We start from the raw sequence: 21,501 nt of genomic DNA on the forward strand, positions 1-21,501 counted from the left end.
GTCACCCTGCGTAACTGTTTCGGATGGGAGAACTTCACTCGTCCGGCTTGACCCAAATAACTACCGACACGTAAACGGGCCTGTGCCAGTTCAGGGCCGCATCTGTGAGCCGCTATCAGGTGTGTGTGTGTGTGTGTGTATGAGGGAGTGTGTGTGTTTTTGGTGTTGTGTCCTTGTAGGGCAAAGACCAAGGGGAAGTCATTAAGATACCATGGCAACCAGGAGTTCTGCATGACTGGGCTGGGTGTTCAGGCTGGCTTAAGAGCAGTGTGGAGGATACAGCCATCAACCTCTTAAAGCAGAAATGAAAATGTTATGCTGTGACCTTAATTATGGTTGTTACCCCCACCTCCCCCCAAACCCCTCTCTCACTCTACTGCAAACTGGAACATTTCTACATCCTCAAGATTCCCTGTGCAATCTTCAAAAGAGCCCTGGACAGAGGTGTAGCCTACTTGGTCTGAGGTGTACAAATTGCTTTGTGTTTGTTGCAACAATTATTGAATTAAATTCAAAATCGATGTGGGGGAAAAGACAAGTATGCCTGTCAAAAACTGGTTAACAGTATCTTATACTGTCTAAAATGTGTTCAATTCTAATTATTTATCATAAACAAATAGTTTATTTTTGGAAGAACTAAACGTTATTGATGCCATATAGTATGATACACTGACCACTTTTTTTGTTGTGTACCTGCCGTGTATTGTGTGTGTTTTTTTTGTCATATTGTAATTTTGTTGAAGCACATCCAACATGAGAAAGATGAACTCATTTTCATACGAGTGTTTGCTGCTCTTAGGGGTTGAATAAATGACATGTGGATTATATACATATGTATGCAATTCTGTTCATTTAATCAGTTAATCGGATAGCAATGCATACTGTACTCTCACTCACACACACGCACGCACGCACGCACGCACGCACGCACGCACGCACGCACGCACACACACACGCACGCACGCACGCACGCACGCACACACACACACACTATGTAACATTAGCAGTGTGTGAATTTGCATCATCCTCATCCCATTTTGCATTGGTCAGAACTGACCGCTCCAATACTAAGCATTATAGCAGTGAGTGAAGTGTCACTGTTTCTAAACAACAAAAAGAGAACCTTGGCTAATTATTAATTGCGCCCTCGGCCATTCCATACGTCTAGCTCATCATGGCACACACTGTACAACCCTTTTTCAAGTTTCACATTTTATTTCACTAAACGTCGAACAAACAACAACAAAAAAACAACATATGGTTTCTCTGAAAATTGCTCTTTATGGGAAGTAGCTTTAATAAATAATGACAAAATCAAATAATACAAAAGCTGTTGAGAGGGTCCACTCTCTAGCATCCCTCTGCCACTCTTCGCAAAGTGACCAGCTAATCTCTACAGTCCATGGCTCTATTTATGCACAGATAAAGAAAGTAGGCAGACCACTCTTACCTCATTCAGCTACAATGGCAGTGAATAGCTAATTCATCCACGCCTACAGCATGGGCTGCCACAGAACTAGTATTCACTGTCAGAGGCGTCAGACAGGAACAATGAGGGATCTTAGGAATGGCGACCATCAGCTGATTCTGGAAGAGATCCATCCCTGATTCAGCCCAATTTGGCACAGCTCTGGTGGATCAGAGAGGGATCTGCCATTCTGGGTGCTGCGCACCAAATGGATATCTAGAATCATTGAGTGTTTTGCGGAGAAGTTCCCTTCTGTACCTTTCTGCAAGAACCAATGAGTGTAGAAAATAAAGACAGGTTGTGCATGGCGTCATTCAACAGCAAAACGAAGCCAAAATTGGTCAGCCATTTTCACAAATTTCTGAGAGAATTGTCAGAATTGGCCATACTTGGTTTAAGTCTTTATTTGCCATACTTGGTTAAGCCATTTTTAGTTCCTTCCTGTGACTTTAGTTCTGGCTGAGCAAACATTATCCATTTTTTATGTGTTCTTTTTGTTAGTTATTGGATGGAACTTATAACTATGCTCTTTTACTGGCCGCTGTTTAGATTTTTGGAGAGCCACAAAAACCTTGACTGTAGCTCCTGGTATGGGAAATGGACCCTTGCACTCTGCAACCTGTAACACCTAAAATAATAATAATAAAAAACCCTTCTTTGCTAAAACAAAAGGAGAAATTGCAATTCTATGACATGCAAAACTAACTATTGAATTTAGATGCATTGTTATAGCATGAGGTGAGTGGTAGCTTTCAGAAGAAAAATGAAGATTATGCTAAATATTAAAGTAGTGATGGATCTTTTTGGGGAACATTACTTCCGTAATTGTTGGTTATCCTTCTTCGTTGGAGGTTTTTTTTTGTCTTGAGAGTGTGTATTAGAATTCACATCAAGGTTAGTTCCATCACATCACAGGTCATTTCTTGTGCTTCACTTTCACTCTTGAGCTTTCTTCACATGAAACACACTGTCCTCCGACCTCCTGGGGTTTCCCTTGACGACCGTAAACAAAAACATTTTTTTTTTGGCAGGGTGCGTGAGTTTCAGAGAGGTAGTGGAATCATCTCTTCCTCTTCTGCTTGGGCTTGTACTTGTGCTTCTGTCCTGTGCGAACGTTGGCGTAAATGGGCTCCTTCCTGCCCCAGCTGGCTCCCTTTCTCATGCGGTCGTAGAAGCCGCCCTGCTCCGAGTCACGCTGTACAAGGCAGACAGTTGAAAGATAAACACATCAACAACAACAACAACAACATCAGCACAACAACAACAACAACAAAATCAACATAGTCAACAATGACAATATCAACAACAACAATAACAACAGGGTTGTATATCATAACCTTGAATAGATAGATAGATACTATAGATGCCTTGCTCAAGGCCATCGTACAGTAGGTGTGGATTGTGAAACATGGAAGAGCAATGTTCAACCACCCAAGGGTTGCACCGGCCTCCCTTCAATCACAAGTCTGATTCCCTCACCAGTAGGCCACGGCTGCTTAACTGGCCACCGCACCCGTTGTGAAATCCCTCTTCCTGCCCTAGCTGGAAGAGTTTACACGCTGAAGTTGCCTATTCCACTGTTGAGGCCTATAGTCAAATGGAGGCCGCGGTCTAAAAGTGGAATTGTATTACAGGGTATCCAGTGGTGTAAATCTGTTACACTCTCAGATTGTGACCTCGTCGGCATCAGTTCTCAATAACCCCCTGAGCAATGGCAAGCCATCAGCAACCGGCACTATTGACAGGCAGGAACTTGGAGTCAAACGGTCTCAGTGCAGTGCTGGATGTCTTAGATTTTTTACACTGACTCTACATATTGGATTTGTGTTGCGTGCGTGCTTACCCATCTTCTCCCGGGATGGAGCTTGACCCTGTATGCCTCTCGTCTCTTTTTCCTCCTGGGGGAAAGAGATGGCGTTTGAATCCAACTGTCATTTTCAGCATGAAATATTACAGGCATTTCATAATTCAAGCCAGGGCAGCAGCCAAGTTTGCAGCGGAGCCGTGATAGCAGGCTTCCTAGGAACAGGCTGAACCCTGGTCAGGGCAGGCGAGTATGTCTGCTAATGAACGTTAAGAATACTCAGGCACTCTGCAGTACGCATATAACCTCATCACACTGGCAGTTAGAGCATCACTCACTCACACTCACTCACTCACTCACTCACTCTCTCACACGCTCACACACACGCGCACACACACACACACACACACACACATATAAACACGCGCGCACACACACACACACGCACACACAGATTAACCGGAGTCAAATTCCTTGTTTGTTTACACAAACCTGGCCAATAAAGCTGATTCTGACGCACACGCACACACATGCACACACCAACGCACACACACACACAAACGTGCACACACACACACAGACACACACACACACACACACACACACAAATGCGCGCGCACACATACACACACACACACACACAGCAGAGTGAAAACTTAAGTGACTGGTAGCTGGGCTGCATTTCAAACATATGGTGTGGAGGCAGCAGATGAGGAATTTCTCTGAAAAACATCCAGCAAGAACGTACACACCTTCCCACCCCCACCCCTCCCTTTCAGCCCCAGCCATCCTTAAAAACCCAGTGCTACTTTGCAGCCCTGGTAAGATGATACACTCCACACTCAACTATGCACATGGAGTACCACATGTTTATGTCTTATCAGGCCTGGGCACTACATACAGCTATTGTTCAAACAGAGTGATGCAATGCTCCATTTTTGATATATGAAACCATACAACACAGTTGTATAACAGATGGTAGGGTAAAAACCCTGATGTAAGATGCAATTTGTTGGGGTTTTTGGTGTGGTTTTACACACTACATACTGTAAGTGTGCCTGTAGTGTGTCTTTTATACACCACAACACGACAGATCTGTAACTGTTGTCACCAGCAGAGATTTAGTGTAATAAACTTCCTGTACAAGCAGACCAGTAAGCTATGTAGAATAGAGTAGTATATAGCCCAGTGTAATAAACTACCTGTTAAGAGACCAGTATGGAGAATAGAGTAGTATGTAGTGCAATAAACTACCTGTACAAGCAGACCAGTATGTAGAATATAGTATGTAGTCTAGTGTAATAAACGACCTGTACAAGCAGACCAGTATGTAGAATATAGTATGTAGTCTAGTGTAATAAACTACCTGTACAAGCAGACCAGTAGGATGATGAGCAGGAGGAGCAGAAGGCCAACGGCTCCAGCCCCAGCGTACACATAGATCCGATACTCCTCGGGGATATCCAGGAAGTCCATCCAAAAATAGCCGTTGTCTGAAATTACAATTTCGACGCAATTAATTATTTTCACTGATGGTTAATCTGTCAATTATTTTTTCGATTAATTGATTATATGCTTGGTCTATCAAAGTGATGCAAGATCATAATCTGTGTTCCCCAAAGCAGAGGAGTACAGAAACTAGGCAATATTCAAATTCATAGGCTGGAGTCAAATGGTTTTAGACTTTTTTTTCTTCTTCAAACCAATTGGCCAATCACTACAAAATTTGGATAATAATTTACAAGTTGATACATTATTGATTAATATTTGCAGCTGCAAGGGAGGACTGAGGACTGAACAAGGCAAACCAAAAACAAGCCAGATAAAAACAAATAGATTCTATTAACAGTCAAGCTCGACATGTCTTTGGTCTCTTATACATGGCTTTATTGTTGCCCATTTTATCTGCACACCCAACTAGGATCCAAGAGATGGTGTTCCATGTCCACCCACTGACCACTGTATGCTAGTTGTTCAGTAATTAAGCGCATATATTTACATTCTCTCAAAAACACCCACTGATTTACACACTATAGTTACTGTAGTCTAGGAACCTAAGCTAACCGCAAACTCTCTCTACTCTTCAATTTACTAACTCCAAATAACTGCTATCAGTCAGAAACCATTACGTCTATATAACTTCAGATCACACTCTCAAAGGCATCGTCTGCATTAACCAGTCCATTAACTATGGCAGCTTTGAGAAACTCTGTCCACTCTTGCCATGATCTCGGACCTATCCACTAAAGGGTTATGAGATTCGCTCATAAGATCGTTGCCTCCTAACCGACTCCATGCAGGGAGCTCATTCAATCATATAGGAAAATCTTCTGAAATTATCTGGCAAGAACATTTGAATGCAATAATTCAATGAATATTGTTCTCAAATGAAATGATCATAATGATTATGATTGGTATGATCATTATGTTAGGGCCTCACACAACAGAGAACCAGGTCTTTCTAATAACCTAATGACTCTCCAGAGCTATCCTAATCTTTCTTTTTGCTGATATCTAAAGCTTTATCCACCTTCACACCTGTTAAGTCTGCTAAAACGACCCACTTTCATTTGGCTAAATGACGCAGATGAGAAGATGAAAGGAGTGAGAAGTATAAACATACGCTTAAAGAGACGCTGATTGTTCACTCTTGGTGTCTCGCCTGTCTAGAGACCGTCTGGGGGAAAGGTGACGCAATGCTTAAAGAGACCCTATGCAACTTTCTGCAGGAGACGATCGCTCTTTGTTTACATCTGGAAGTCTGAGACGAAGAACCACGCTTGCAATTTATATATTTAAATATAGCCTGTACATGTATAAATATACACGCTAAAGCTGTCGGGGAAGCTCTGTAGAGAAAATGCAAGCATAAAACGAGCGAAAACGAACAACGAAACCGAAACCAAAGATGAAATCGCCAATCCTGCATAGTTCCTCTTTAAAATATTTCTCAAATATTGCTCTTCTCAAAAATCTCAAGCAAGTGGGACAGAGACAGACAGGAAACAATGAGGACAGACAGACAGAGAAAGAGAGAGAGAGGTGATGTTCTGAGAGAGAGAGAGAGAGAGAGAGAGAGAGAGGCGTCCATCTGAGCAAGTGGGGTAAGTCTGTAGTTCAGTTGCTGCATGCACATTCTGTATTTGTACTTCAAGGCATTTGCTGTGGCAGATTTGTTTGGCTTTTAATAACAGAGAACTTCCACCAAACCAAATGTTGACTAAATGTACTTTAAGTACTTTAAATTGTGATATCTGTGCGTGTGTGTGTGTGTCAGGGGAGGAGTCTGGAGGCGGGGGATTATTAACACGTGGCTGGCCTGAGGAAAGAGATAGAATGAGATGGAGACCTCCATCAATCCCTCTACCAGCTGGTCACAAGCAGATAGGTCCCTCCTTGGAGTTGGGTCTCTTAGGAGATCAAGATTCAAGACCTTGAAGTCTGTCAAGCAGTCTCATCTTTGAGACTGTTTCTATAGTTTCTGTCAGTATACAAATCCATACAATGAACTTGACAGAGGATAAAGAAGGGAAATGAGGGTGGGGAGTGGGTGTAAGCAGAGAGAGAAGCAGGTGCATTTGTGGTTATGATAACACGCTCACGCAACCATACAAACAAGTGTGAATACAGTCACGGTCATTGTGTTAATGACTTTCTCATGAAAGCTCTCATGAAAGCTCTCGTGTCAAAGAAATCAGTCAGTATCCGTTATAAGTAAAAATGATTATGATATGGACTAGATCTGTGTGATTACAGCATGATGTTAATATCTGTTAGTTTATAACTGAGGTGACACTAAACCAGAGATCACGCGAAGCAGTGTGAATCAACTAAAAACACAAACACTTGGGGAGAAATTTATACACATAAAATATGTATGTCAATAAGTACTTTTATTGTGAGTTTAAGCTTAAAAACAAATTACACATTGCATAAATTACACAACAAATAAGTTAACATAAATTATAGCTTGCATTACAAGAGACAATTTCTGATATTATAAAATGGTTGCCTTTTCTTACAATAAACGCTAATCTATACAACTAAAATAATTAAATATTTTACATTTTAAATAAATAATAAAAAACATTTACATACTGTACATTGCATACTATCAATGATTATGCTATAACTACCACTACTGATACTGCTTCTGCAACTAATAATAATAATAATAATAATAATAATGACGATATTAATACTTTTACAACAAACAATACTAAAAGGCTATAGGGTTAGCTAGTAATAATAGGGTTAATTCCACGGACAACACTTTGCTCTGAGATCATCTGTACACACCTGTGGAATGGGGCACAGTGGTAGCTTTGGCTGGGGGAGCAGGCTCAGTGGCAGATATGTCCTCAGATGGCTCTGAATGCACATCACAAACACAGATTAGTTCACGTGTTTATGGGGTGAATTGTACTACTATTACTACGCTGGTTACAATCATTACCATTGTGATGGTGAACCATCACTACCATTGCTAACCTGGAGGAAGTGGCACAGTAGTGGCGACGTCAGGGGGAGCCGATTCAGTGGACGATGCTTCGTCAGATGGAGCTGGATCGGGAAAAGCACATTCATTTACAAATAGATCATGCAGAAGGGAAATCCACTCACTACTACGACGACAACAACAACAATGGTGAGGACGACAGCGACGGCAATGACGACAGCGACGGTAACGATGAAGACATCAACAACAATGAAAGAACAACAACATTGTTGACAAAAACGACAACGATGACAATGATGTCAACAAACACGATGAAACATCGATGACAACAAGGACAACAACTACTACTGCCACCACTACAATTACTGCTGCTAACCTGGTGGAGGTACAGTGATGGCTACAACTGAGGGTGGCAAGACAGTGGGAGACTTCCCTTCAGATGGAGCTGGATTTACATGGGGAAAAACACTCTTTTAACAATTGTGCAGTTACAGATACAAAAGAAAAATCAACTTACTACTACCACAATAATGACGACAATAAAACCAACAATGAAACAACCACAAAACCAAGACAAAACCAACAAAACTAGCAACAACAATGACAAATTGATAAAAGAAGCAACACACACAATGACAACAATGGTGATGGCAAGAAGAAAACAACAACAAAAATTAACAAATACTACTCTCACCACTATAATTCCAAAAACAACTAGAACTGGTTACCTGAGGGATATTCAATCATATTTTTTAACACGAACATGAAGGTGATGAGAATGTGAAAAGACAAGTTGACAGAGCTGTCTTTATGGAATCTGTTTCTGACTCCACACAGCTAAATTAAGCTTGAAAATTAGCCGCTATAGAGCAGGCTATATTCAGTGGCGTAAATTATCACGATTAAAGAGCTGGGATTTCTGAAAGCCACATTAATGGAATTATGAAAATAAGCCAGGATTTGTCCTTTGCTTGCTCGATGGAATACCCTTCTGATGGATGTGGCACAGTGGTCACTATGACTGAGGAAGCCGATTCAGTGGTTGAATTATCATAGACAAATGTAAAATAATGTGTTTTTCCTATCGAACAGTGTAGAAGTCTACTTATCAACTACCAATGTCAACAACGAAACTAAACAAAACAATGACAACAACACGGACAATACTGACAACAACGACAACAAAACGATGATGGCAACACTGGAGATAAATACAACGACAATAACGCTGACAGTTACGGCAAAATAAGAACAATGATCGACAACAGCCACTACTACCACGACTATAACTCAAATAACAACTACTACTGGTGACCTGGGGGATGAGGCATAGTGGTGGCTATGACCGAGGGAGTCAATTCAGTGGTCACTCCCTCAGATGGACCTAGATGTATATGGTGAGAAAACACATTAGTGTCACATATACTTGCACTCCTTACTACAGTACATTACAACTACAGCAGTGTTGTTGAGGGGGCCAAGCAGCCCAGCAGGGCATAGTTGTCATGGAAACGTGATGCCATTTTATGGCATGGGCATGGAAAAAGGCACTCACACCAAGCTTTGGTTAACTGACCAAAGATTGCCCAAGATATAATCTTGCTTCCTGTTTTCTGAGAAAATAAATAGGCTGTAACCGACAAATGGCTTTGAAAATGAATTTCCAAATGAAAATGAAAAATCCATGATTACTTCTGCAAGGTTTTCTTGAAGTTCATAAAAGGTTTTCAAGGTTTCTGATTACACTCAATGTGGTTATGTCCCAGCGTTGGGGTCTTCCATCATGAGGTATATCAACCACTTCAACCACAAGGCCAACAGATGTGTCAAATGATGATCTTTTTTAGATAGCTTCAAGAGGGGTGAATTCATTCCTGAATCCATTTCCAATCCAATTCAGAATGTTGGATGTGGTGAATATCGTACGTTGAACTCTTCATCCAATGAATCCAACAGTTATGTTTTGAAGGTCTGTCATGCCTTTCAAAAGTAGCATCTGTAAACACACCTCCAACATCAACCACTGGTGGTGGCCAAGACGCAAACATGATAATCAGGAGAGTTCCCAGTGTGCCAGATTTCAAAACTTTTCACCAAATGGACTCCAATGGCAGAAGAAAAGATACTGAGGTGATCAAAACAGCTACATGCAACAATATGGGAGCCAAACAGCTCAGAAGGGTATAGTTGCCATGACTCCAACAGTACATCATTTTTGAAAATTGGGCATGCATTTAAAGTTAACTTCATACAGTAAACACACTTCCATATTTGACCCATTGATGTTGCTAAAGTGCTCAAGACACATACATGAAGCTTGTTGAAATGAATCACGAGACCATCCCCAATCAGTGTGCCAAATTTACCATGCTCTCCCTGAAGTTGCCTTAGACTCCAATCAGGTGCAGATCGCCAAAAGGATCGCAACAGTACCTCATTTTTGAAAATCGGGCACATGGATCAAAAATTGACCGCATTAACGCAACATCAAAACACATAAATAAAGTGGCTGCTAAGTAATCTTGCTAGTTGCTATGGTGGTTGCTAGGTTGACTTTATAGAGGTGGTTGCTAGGTTGTTGCTAGGGTAATTAAGATGGTTGCTAGGGTAATGGGGTGGTTGCCAGGGCGTCACTTATAGGTATTCCAACTGATATTCGCGCTGTGAATTCTCTGTTTAAATTAGGTGTTTTCAAAGGCATTGAACTCGGCTTCATTCAAGGATTTCAACGGTACAGTTCATTTAAACTTCACAAAGAGTTTGGCGAATTAATATTCATGTGTAATACGGTCTACAACTATTGAACTATTTCAAAGGTAGCCTGTTATACAAAGTTAATGGCCACCCCATCAGCCAATCAGAGAAGAGAATCCCATTGTTAAGATAACCGAAATCTACAAGCAAGATAGTTCGGGCCTGAATTTTTACAGTTGGATAACTCAAAACACTCTAGGAGCAGTAGTCGTGCCAAAATGTGGGTGAACGAGAATAAATAAATATAAAAAGTAAACTTCAGAGGAACAATAGTGGGCTTGCTGGATCAAGCCCACTAATAAAAGGTAGAAACACATTGGGTGACAACGCAGCTCTTCTGCTTGGCCGCCAAATAGTTTAACTAACCAACTAACTTTAAAAGAAGTTAACCTAAAAATGTCACGTTGGCTACACTATTGAAACATCAATGTAGCTTAACCATTCTCATACAGGAAATATATTTCTTGGTGGAAGGATGATTATATATTAGTAAATCTTTACATTTCTCATGCTGTGTCTTTTTTTTAATGACATTTTGCCACATATACAGTACAGTATGTAGTAACCGTTTTAGAAAAGCAATAAGCCACTCGAGTCCATAGTTTACACTGATTGTAGAACAGCTACGGGGGGTTTTAGGCACGCTTGGGCGTTGTGCCTAACAAGGCACTTTAGTTCTATAATCAGTGTAAACTATAGCCTATCTGGGCTTATTGCTTATTTGTCCCTCTACAGTGAAACTGGAAAATAGCGTGCTAATTGAGTTAGAGAATATTTGCACCAAAGTACCCAAAGATGGAGCAGCCTGCACTTCATTTGCAAATTGTGTTTGCGTTGTGAGGAACTGAACCTAAGCCATTATACAACATTATGGGGATTTACTCCCTTACGTGGACAAAAGCAAATCAAACACTACAATAGGTCTGAAAAGACATCAAGTTTCTGTTTTCCTAAAAGCTTGTTTGCAAATGTGGCACGACTGCATATTTACAGTAAGATACACTCACCAGGTATGCTTATGCATGTTGACTCACACTCTTCTTGAGTCAGAAAGTTATTGGAATTTTCCCGACACCCACCAAAGATGAAACTCTCACAGCTTTGTGTGGCGACATCATAGTAGAACCGAGGGAAGGAACCCCTACAGGGGCCGACTTGTGGTGGGGACCTGCAGCCCTCTGAGCAGAGGAAGACACCACACGTGATCCACATACTGTACTGACACTTGTTCTCCAACCCCAAACGTTCTGCAGCAGTTTATCCACTACTATTCAAAAGTTTGCAATCAGGTCATAAATTACTTTTTTCCCCCAGAAAAGAAATATGTTTTATCCATACAATGCTGTCATGCACTCTTCCAGGATCGCTTCATTTGTTCTGTGCCTCTGATCTCTTCACCTCACCTCAACAAAATTCATTCTGCCCATAATTTCTTGCCAGTCGTCTTCCAGCCATCTGTTTTCTGATTCTGCAGAATTTTTACCTTTCCCTTCACTGGTCAGACTTGGATATGTTTTTTTCCCCTTTTTCTTTGAAATGTTGCCGAGAAAAGAATCATTGCAAAGCCTCTTTCTTGTTAAAGCAGAAATGGATGGAAATTGACATCATACAGTAGTTGTGTGTTGTTCCTCACTTGATAAAAGAAATCCAATGGTTTTGACAATTGGGAGTGCGCTTCAAGCATTATATGCACAAACAAAAACACGTCCAGGATGCAAACAGAAAATTTGCAGAAAAGAATGAATCAATGGTTTATCCACAATCCGTGTGCCAAATTTCAAGGCTGCCTTAGACTTTCGTGGCGGAAGAAATTAAAAGACGATGAATAAGAAAAGGTGAAACACAATGTGGGCCAATGCACATTTGCTGCTTGACTCCAATTATAAAAAAAATGTAGAAATACAGCTTCTCTGCTTGGGCCCCAATAATCAGAAAAAAGTAGAAAGTCAATAAATGTTTTCACACCTACTCTGCTTCTTGCCCAGTAATAACAAGCCATAAAAAGCAATGAATGACTATGCAGCTTTGCTGCTTGGCCCCCTATTATAAGAAAAGTTAAGAACACAATGGATGCCTATGCAGCTTTGCTGCTCGGCCCCTAGTACTACTAACCTGGGAGATGAAACCCAGCGGTGGTTATGACTGCAGGAGCCAATTTAGTGGTAGACATGGCTTCAGTTAAAGGTGGATCTACATCACAAACATATTAGTTTGTATTTTCATACAACACAAACACCTACTACTACTACTACTGTATAACTATTACTACTACCACTGCTAACCTGTAGAATGAGGCACAGTGGTGGCTATGACTGATTCAGTGGAAAGCATTCCCTCAGACGGAGCTGGATTGACAGGGGGGAAACATTAGTTTACCTACAGATCACACAATAGGGTGAAAATCAATTACTGTTTATACAGTACACTTACTACTACAACTATTACCTGGGCAACTACTGCTACAGCCACTACTAACCTTGCGGAAGAGCCACAATGGTGTTTCCCACTGAGGGAGCCATTTCAGTGGTTGACATTCCCATAGTAGAGGCTGGGTTTACATCACAAACATAGATTGTGTTTTCTTATCATGCAGTGCAACACCTACTACTACTACTACCACAAACACAAACAACAACAACGACCAGCAACAAACCTAATGTGTGTGGCACAGTGATGGCTATGACTGAAGCCAGTACTGTGGTTGACATTCCCTCAATTGGACCTAGATTCACATGGAGTGAACAAAGATTATTTCATATAAATACAGGCCAGGTGAAATTCACATAACTTGTTTCACAACTACTACTGCTAATACTGGTACTACTACTGAAAGTAATAATGATTCTAATGATGTACACACCTGAAGGATGGCGCACAGGGTTAGTTGTGGCTGAAGAGGCTGAATCAGTGGGAAACATTCTCTCAGCTGGGGCTGGATTTCCATGGAATAAAAATTAGTCTGCATATTCATATCACATGTGTCCGAGGGAATACTTGACAGGTACAGGATGATGGAGAATGGATGAGGGAGCAAGGGTGAAAGAGGAGAAGGATTACTATGATGATGTTGATGAATAATGACTGATAATTGCTGCTGCTGATGATGATGAGGATGATTATGATGATGAGGAGGAAGATGTTGGTGATGATGATAAATAAGATGACGATGACTAAGTATAATTACTTGAAGGTTCAGGTACATCATGGGCAGTATCTGAGGGGGGCAATTCAGTGATGGGCATTCCCTCAGCTGGATCTACATCTACACAGGGCACATAGATTACTCAATACAACAACCTGAAATACAGCAGAAGTCATTGTTATTTTACAACCATATGTCTATAGGCCCATTGCAAATAACAGGCTAATTACCTTCTAACACCTGCACTTGATGTAGTGTTGAGGAAGGCCCAGCTTCCTCAGGACCAACAGTGGGTGTTTGAAGTTCATCTGAAGAGATAAAAAGCAGGAGGCTAATATTAGCAGGCTTCTACCAACTGCCAATCTTCCCACGGATTTGTAGCTTACCACCTCTACACATCTTTTTCTACGGTTGCCTCTTTTGCACATACTTGAAGTAAAATATTAAATAAATTAAAAATAATCTAAAGGAAAACAAAAAATACAAAAAACGAAAGAAACATGGTCCACAACAATTGTTTGTTGCAGCAAACTTCTAATAGAATGTGATCATTCAAATGCTGCTACCATGTTAGCCACTGTTAGATAGCACTAGCTGGCTGATGGAGGTCTTCTGCAGTTACAGTATGCTACAAAGTCTTGTGGGACCAGACATGACTCAATTAAGGCACATCGGTCACACTGTCACTAGTTACAGTAGGGCTCAGCTCACTACAATTACCTAACAGAGGCTAATTCACAAAAATAAAAACATCATGTGACATACCTTGATTCTTCTGATGATCCGTCTCACTGTCCTTGCATCTTTTGTGCTCCAGAGTGTCTCTTCATTTTTCAACATTCACCTTACAGTAGCTTAGCTAAATGCATTTATCACTGTTTGCACGCAACGCCTGACCAAGTGTTCTTGGTAATGCCAATAAAGTCCAGACCATAGCAACTCTTCAATGTCAGGTACATTTTACGTTATTCTGTGACCTCAATGTGCTATTTTTATCCAATATCCTTGAGTGTCTGTATTGATGCAGGCATTTGCCACTGCGATAGGTCAATCTATTTCAGAGTGAAAGCAATGAGAGGTGAATACATCCTTCATTCCTCTAGGAGCCATACAGACAACAGAGAGGGCAGCAGACTGTGCAGGTAGAAGGACTGCTGTAAGCGTTGATTGGTATGGTTAAAATGTCTCTCTCTCTCTCTCTCTCTCTCTGTATGTGTGTGTGTTTGTCTGTCTGTCTCCATGTGGGAGGCTCTAAGATAATGTACTGTATGAGGTAATATACCGTCATGTAAATATCAATACATGCATCCCTAAAGCATCAAATCCTCCTAAGCAATTAAACGTTGTGCTCACTCCAACGAGACACTGACCAATGACCAAAGCACTTTGAAAGTCTAAAATCAAATGAAAGGCCTCAATTGAGATGACCTTGCCCGTCAAGATGAAGGTGTTACTCACCTTGAGATTGGACAGTCAGTTGAATTGTGAAGATTTCAACGCCGTGCTCGGTGCTCATCAAACACCGGTACCGGCCATCGTCCGCAACGAGCAAGTTGTTGAGTTCAAAGGCCATACCGAGGGTAGGATCGGCACAGTAGACTGGTATCGTTTCATGCTGGTCCTTCAACACGTAAACGCCATCTTGCCGTACACACCTGCCAATGATGTCCTCCTGGTCATCCTTCCTAATGAGGACTTCGCTGATTTGGTCTTCACTGGCAGAGTATTTGTAGATGGGGCATACCACAGTCAGATTCTCCCCCACCGCCATAATCACCTCCGAATGAGGCAGAAAATCTGTTATGACGTGTAAAGGTAAACAAGACATTTCAGTCTCAAGTGCATGGCAATGAATGAATCACATGCATACTCATTTGTAGGTAGGCCTACTCTAAGAAAAATTATTTCAACCCAATAGTTTTATCCAGTCACTTCGCTGAACACGAAGTTCCTTCAAACTGATGATGTACACAAGACGCCACATAAAATTGTTCATGCCCTTGACAAATGTTGATTTAATGTTGATTTTCTTCTGACCAATATGTTTGTTCTGACTGACACGGTCACATGCCAAAAGATTGTAAGACAATGTGGCAGAAACATGGAATCAAAATAACTGTTTTTGAAAAAATGGAATGCAATGGAAATATCTCTATCTGTACTCACAGCTCTCAAAATAGTTATGGTTAAAAGAGAACAAAATCAACATTTTGGCCGAGCTAGAGTCCAGACCTCAATTCATCAAAAAGTGAGCACCAGACCAGAGTGACGTCTCAAAAGCCGGATTGCTGTTAAGAGGTGCGGTCTAGAATCATTGTGGAGACATGGAGAGGCTTGATAAGTACTACAGTATAAGAACCATTTTGAGAGCAGTGAATACAAATGAAGATGTTTCCACTGATTATTTTGGATATGCCATTTTTTTTTTTTTTTTTTTAAAGAGGAAAAAAAAACAAAAGAGGGTGAAACTTGTGTCTTACAACCATTAGCCATGAGGCAGTGCCACCAGTCAGAGCAAACATACAGTCTTGGTGAAGAGAAAACATTAAATTAAATCAACATTAAATCAAAATTTGCCAGGGGTATGAATAATCTTGTTCCTAACTCTACAGTACAGTGAAGCAATTTATTGTCATTATCATGATCTGTAACAGTTAAAAAGTTCTTTTGTCTTCATCCACTCAAATAATAAGGCCCCTGTTGTTCAGAACATAAACGTGCCCTTTTGCATTTTCTCAGAGAACAACAGCCTTCCTGCCAACACTCGAGTCTTACTAGTTCTTGCTTTGCTCCAGAGCAACTGATATATACAAGGTCAGGTAATTCAAAGGGGCTGTGACTTACTCTCTTTTATCACCTGGACATCTCTAGTCCACGTCCCAAGAGGAAAGGTCTGCATGGAACACTGGTAAAGACCAGCATCCTCTTGTGTGACGTTAGCAACTGAGATGCTTCCATCCATAGAAGTTCTACTCAGGAATGACACCCTGTCGTTGTACCCAGGTGCAAGGTTCGGCCCGAACCGTGGATGGTAAACAGCTATGGGGTTTTTGCTGGGTACTTTGGTCCAGGAGACCATACTGAGGTTCCCATCCCAGGGACACAAACACTCCAGGATCATCCCATCCTCCAGTCTTACGGTTTCATCACCACTCTTCTGAAGTGACGCTGGTACCAAATCACGAAGGAGATAAACAACAATGAGTGCTTACAGAGGCATCACAAGAATCATCACTGGTTCATTATACCAGGGTATTATGAATTGAAGTGTGTAAATAAGTACTGCACAATTACAAACCATCATAAACAACTATAATTAAAAGCCCTTTTAAATTAAATTCAACACGCCATTAATTACTTTTGGAAGAACTTCCATCTCAATAGAATTTGAATGTCTACGACTCCATAAAAGAGTAAGATCACATTTTAAGAAAGCCTTCACCCTTACAAACTGACTTGTTGAACAAAAACAACATCTAAAGTTCAGTGATAAGCCAATACATCCAAATTAGCCAAATAACCCCAGTCTGTATTTACTTGTTATGTATGTTCTAATACAATATTCATCATTACACAGGAGATATCTCACTTAGATTGAAACATCTTTTTACTCAAGAAAACAATGATAAGCTGTCTGTCTATAGTAATAGACCATAAAAGAGGCTCGCTATACTTTCAAGAATCATGAGAATGAATTCACACAATACCTTTGAGAATAATGAGAAAAGTCAAAAGTGCCAGTGAGTACCAGTAATCCCTTTGTACAGCCTCCATCTTAGCCTTCTCGGCAAGAATGAATACTGCATTGACTGAGGAGTGACGAGACCAGGGCTTCCTGTTTGCATGCACTTGAAGGGGGGGAAAAACACTCTATGGGGGGAGGCCTGGGTCTTGAAACCGCCTCAAAACAGTGCTCCCTGCTTGTGTAAATAAAAGACAAAGACAAAGGTGAGATGTCCTCAGAGATACAGTACTTTTATTATTTTCTTTTCATTTAATTCATCTACTGTTATTTCTGTATTCCATCTCATGAAATGAGAGATCCATTCACTACCACACTTGGGTTGTTTCACAATCAGGGTGTGCCCTTGCCATTTTTCACACACAGGCCTGTGTACTCCAAAATATGTCATAATATTCCAACATTATAATAATAACCCAAACCAAGATATTTTGAGATACAGTACCCTCCAGAATTATTGGCACCCTTGGTAAAAGTTGACTAAAAATAGGTCTAAAAAATAATCTTTAGGTGATTTATTGTACTCCCACAATGAAAACAATGAGGAAAAATACACCCTGCAAGGGAAGCAAATTTATTCTGAGAAAAAGGAAAATCTCATAAAGAAATAAATGTTTTTAATAAAAACACGTCACTCACAATTATTGGCACCCCTACTTGTAATACCTTCTTAAACCTCCCTTTGTCAATAAAACAGCATGTAATATTCTTCTCTGACACCCCATAAAGATTGAGAATACAAAGTAAGGGATTTAAGACCATTCATCTTTACAAAACGTCCCCAGATCGTCCAGATTGCTAGGTCCACACTTGTGCATTCTTCTCGTTGACTCATCCCACTGTTTTTCTATGGAGTTTAGATCAGGGGACTGCTATGGCAATGTCTGAAGCTTGATTTTGTGTTCAGTAAACCATATTTGTTTTGATCTGTGCATTTGTTTTGGTTCATTGACCTGATGAATGATCCAATCATGACCAACTTTTAGGGCCTTGGCAGAGATTGTTTGATTTCCTTTGAAAATGTTCAGGTTTTTCTTGGTGTTCATGATGCCATGCACCTTAATTAGGTTCCCAAGGCCTTTGGGAATTAAAACAGCCCCACAATAGCACAGCCCCTCCACCATAATTCTGATTAGGCATGGGGTTCTTTTTAGTATAGTCATTCTTCTATGTATGCCAAAGACACCTTAAGTGTTTTTAGCAAAAGAGCATAATTTTATTTTCATCTGACAATAGACCACACTCCCAGACATGTCATGGTACCATTCAGTAATTCCTGCCATTTACATTGTTCATTAAATGACTCTACTGGCTTTAACCTGACATGCTGTATAAATAATCTATTAGCAGTGAGGTCACTTTTGAAGATTTTTGGGGGGGACTTGGTGACCCCAAGATGATAGCTTTGTCTGTAACTCTCAACAGTGGTTCTTATGGATTTTTTTTGCCTATCATACCATCCTCCATACTGTGCGTGGGAGCAAAATAGCCATGGGTCTTTGTCCAAGCATGTTTGCCACATTTCCAGATGATTAGAACCTTTTATTCATCATTTTAACTGGAAATATAGGCATTTTCAACAAAATACCTAGTTTCCATAGACATTCTCTTACTTACAAATGTCAACACAATTTCTTTTTATTTCAATTTAGTGTATTCTCTTGTCTCTCCAATGTTGAAAAATGACTAGAGGATTTAGCCTCTGAGTGACTTCATTTTCATACCATAGTGAAAAAGAACGTCATGAACTACTTCTGAAAGTTCACAGACACTCTGATTTACTTTAAAACGTTGCATTTACATAGGAAAATGCTCCTGTTAAATGTTGTACGTAATATGTTTCAGGGGTGCCAATAATTGTGAGCAAGCTGTTTTTGTTAAAAATATTTATTTCTTTATGAGATTTTCCTTTTTCTCAGAATAAATTTGCTTGCCTTGCAGGGTATATTTTTCCACATTGTTTTCATTGTGGGAGTACAATAAATCACCTAAAGATTATTTTTATACCTATTTTTAGTCAACTTTTACCAAGGGTGCCAATAATTCTGGAGGGTACTGTAGATTCATGACCCTTTAGAGACAAGTGCACACCTTGTGAAATTACCTAAATGCTCATAAGAAGACAAAATGGTCAATGTGGAACTTCACTCACTGGAACACAGTTTCACTGGATTCAGAACAGATATTTACCTTTGCTTACACAAAAGTGAACCAAAGAGGGGCTGAAATTAGCAATAAGGGCTTATATGTACTTTATTCTTAAATTACATATTCACAAGCATGTACAGTAGGCATTAAGTTGCCTACTGGCGGATCACCAAATGGCGGACTGCGGTCCAGGTCCGGACCTAGTGACGGTTCTGTCCGGACCCGTTAATATTGTCGGCCTAATCAGGGGCGTAGCCAGAGGGGTGGCTCCAGGTGGCAGGTTTTTTTTTTTTTTTTAAGTATATTTTTTGGGCTTTTATGCCTTTAATGAAAGGATAGTGTAGAGAGACAGGGAGTGAATGGGAGAGAGCGTTGGGGTGGGATCCGGAAAGGACCACGGGGCGGGAATCGAACCCGGGTCGCCGGCGTGCGGTGCAGGTGCCCCAGCCACTGCTGGGGCCTACACAGGCCACCCTTGAGATTCCATTGGCCACCCCAGGTGCCACCCTGGTGCCACCCAGGTGCCATGGCGAATCCTAGTCTACGATTCGCCATTAACAGTCGAAGGCGAGACCTTTCTTGATGCACTTGCAGGGCACTAGTTTGAAATATTAGGGTTCAGAAATATAAACAATCTAGCAAACATGCTTGCAGTTATAGGCTACATGGCTTATTGTTTTTAGCATGAGTTTACAATAGGCCTACAGGCAACTGCTTGCGCTAACACAAAAACATATATTTACCTAAATGGCCCCATTGTAATGTAATGCCAAACATTTGCAATTTCCAAACAAGTAGGCCAGGCACTTTGCGTGTCTTATGTAGGCTACCTCACCATATTCGTTGGCCTGAACGCTAAATATATATATAGTTGGTCACAACTTTATGAACATGTGAAATTATGGGTTCCAAAACCAGACCAGTTAAGAGCCATGGGCAAAAAAACATTTCATATCTCCACTTTTGCTCAAATGGCCTAATTCCTGAACAGGTTTTGTTCAGAGCTGAAAATGAGCTGAAAACTGTATTTGACATTTTATCCAATTACAAAGACATTTTGAGCTATCTTGCTAACAAACAGACAAACAAACGCAAACCCCGATGAAAACATAACCTCCTCGGCGGAGGTAGGCTAATAATTATCAAGTTGAATGAAAACACACTATGACAGGTCTACTCGCGTGATCACGCATGCATTTACAGGCTAATGAGTGTTCGTTAAAGGTTCCGTGGACTGTGCAAAACAAGAGAGCATTTGGCGATGGAACAGTTGTGAATGAGTGCTTAATGCGGCTGCAGAAACTTTACAGATCCCATTGTCAGCTTCAACAACAAGAAAATCTGAACTATTAGCAGAGGATACTGGCAAGCTTGATGCAGTTCTTCAGAAAGCAGTATTTGTTTTCTTAAAGATACACTTTTATTTTATTCAAAAGATTCTGAATGTTTTACATTAGGCCTACTTGAAATATAGGCCCATAGTTCAGGCTGCTCAAAGCTGTGTTTGCACTTTATATGTATTTATTTTATTCAGAATAAATTCAGTGTCTGTTGTCTGTTAACTTTATTGAAATGTAGACAACAACAGTATTGTTTTGCATTCAGGTAGGCTACCATTCAAGTTAATACTTGTTGGTATGTTAAAAGCATATTACTCTGAAAACACTTGAAATTTAGCAATAAATTAAATAGGCTTAGAAATGTACATGCGTTTTTGATATTATCAACATCAGGGTAGTCTACACTATTTTAAGTGACAATATAAGATTCGGACCTTTGCTGGGAGGAAATTTTAGTAACTCGACCTCTTTGAATTTTTATTGAATACCCCTGCTTTAGAACATAGAAACTATTCAGTTTCTCATCATCTGTCTAGCCAAATAGGATTTCAAAACAAGGGAGGTCTGCACTTAACAGCTTCACACACCTTTTCTTTTTCTTACTTTACAGACTTGACAAATAAATGATCAATTCCATTTAATAG

At 40.5% G+C, this 21,501-nt stretch overlaps 1 protein-coding gene across 3 annotated transcripts; it reads right to left on the reverse strand.

The window, feature by feature from the left end:
• Window positions 1-1,194: 1,194 nt before the first annotated feature.
• On the reverse strand, window positions 1,195-17,407 carry cd226 (CD226 molecule). Of its 3 annotated transcripts, none has more exons than XM_062521836.1 (17): window positions 17,335-17,407; window positions 16,472-16,795; window positions 15,086-15,424; window positions 13,858-13,935; window positions 13,670-13,747; window positions 13,346-13,417; window positions 13,139-13,207; window positions 12,962-13,033; window positions 12,768-12,830; window positions 12,598-12,675; window positions 9,047-9,115; window positions 8,108-8,134; window positions 7,764-7,835; window positions 7,572-7,643; window positions 4,639-4,765; window positions 3,312-3,366; window positions 1,195-2,663 (listed from the first exon to the last, which is right to left on the reverse strand). In XM_062521836.1, exons 1-17 carry the CDS (start codon window positions 17,399-17,401, stop codon window positions 2,529-2,531), a joined length of 1,797 nt encoding a protein of 598 aa, XP_062377820.1. In that variant the 5' UTR covers window positions 17,402-17,407; the 3' UTR covers window positions 1,195-2,528. The 3 variants fall into 3 exon arrangements, with proteins under 3 accessions (XP_062377820.1, XP_062377818.1, XP_062377821.1); XM_062521834.1 differs by having other exon boundaries at window positions 8,108-8,176; XM_062521837.1 differs by lacking the exon at window positions 12,962-13,033 and having other exon boundaries at window positions 8,108-8,176.
• Window positions 17,408-21,501: the final 4,094 nt, after the last annotated feature.

The sequence above is a fragment of the Sardina pilchardus genome, chromosome 19, assembly GCF_963854185.1.
Source record: "Sardina pilchardus chromosome 19, fSarPil1.1, whole genome shotgun sequence".
Classification (NCBI taxonomy): Eukaryota; Metazoa; Chordata; class Actinopteri; order Clupeiformes; family Clupeidae; genus Sardina; species Sardina pilchardus.

What these genes read in the sequence shown, in the direction of transcription:
- cd226 (XM_062521834.1), bottom strand. Translation starts at nt 17,401, where the DNA reads ATGGAGGCTGTACAAAGGGATTACTGGTACTCACTGGCACTTTTGACT. An exon ending in CCCTGTGCGCCATCCTTCAG is followed by an intron (nt 13,208 to 13,345) that starts GTGTGTACATCA and finishes ATGTGAATCTAG; the next exon opens with GTCCAATTGAGGGAATGTCA. An exon ending in CATTGTGGCTCTTCCGCAAG is followed by an intron (nt 12,831 to 12,961) that starts GTTAGTAGTGGC and finishes CTGTCAATCCAG; the next exon opens with CTCCGTCTGAGGGAATGCTT.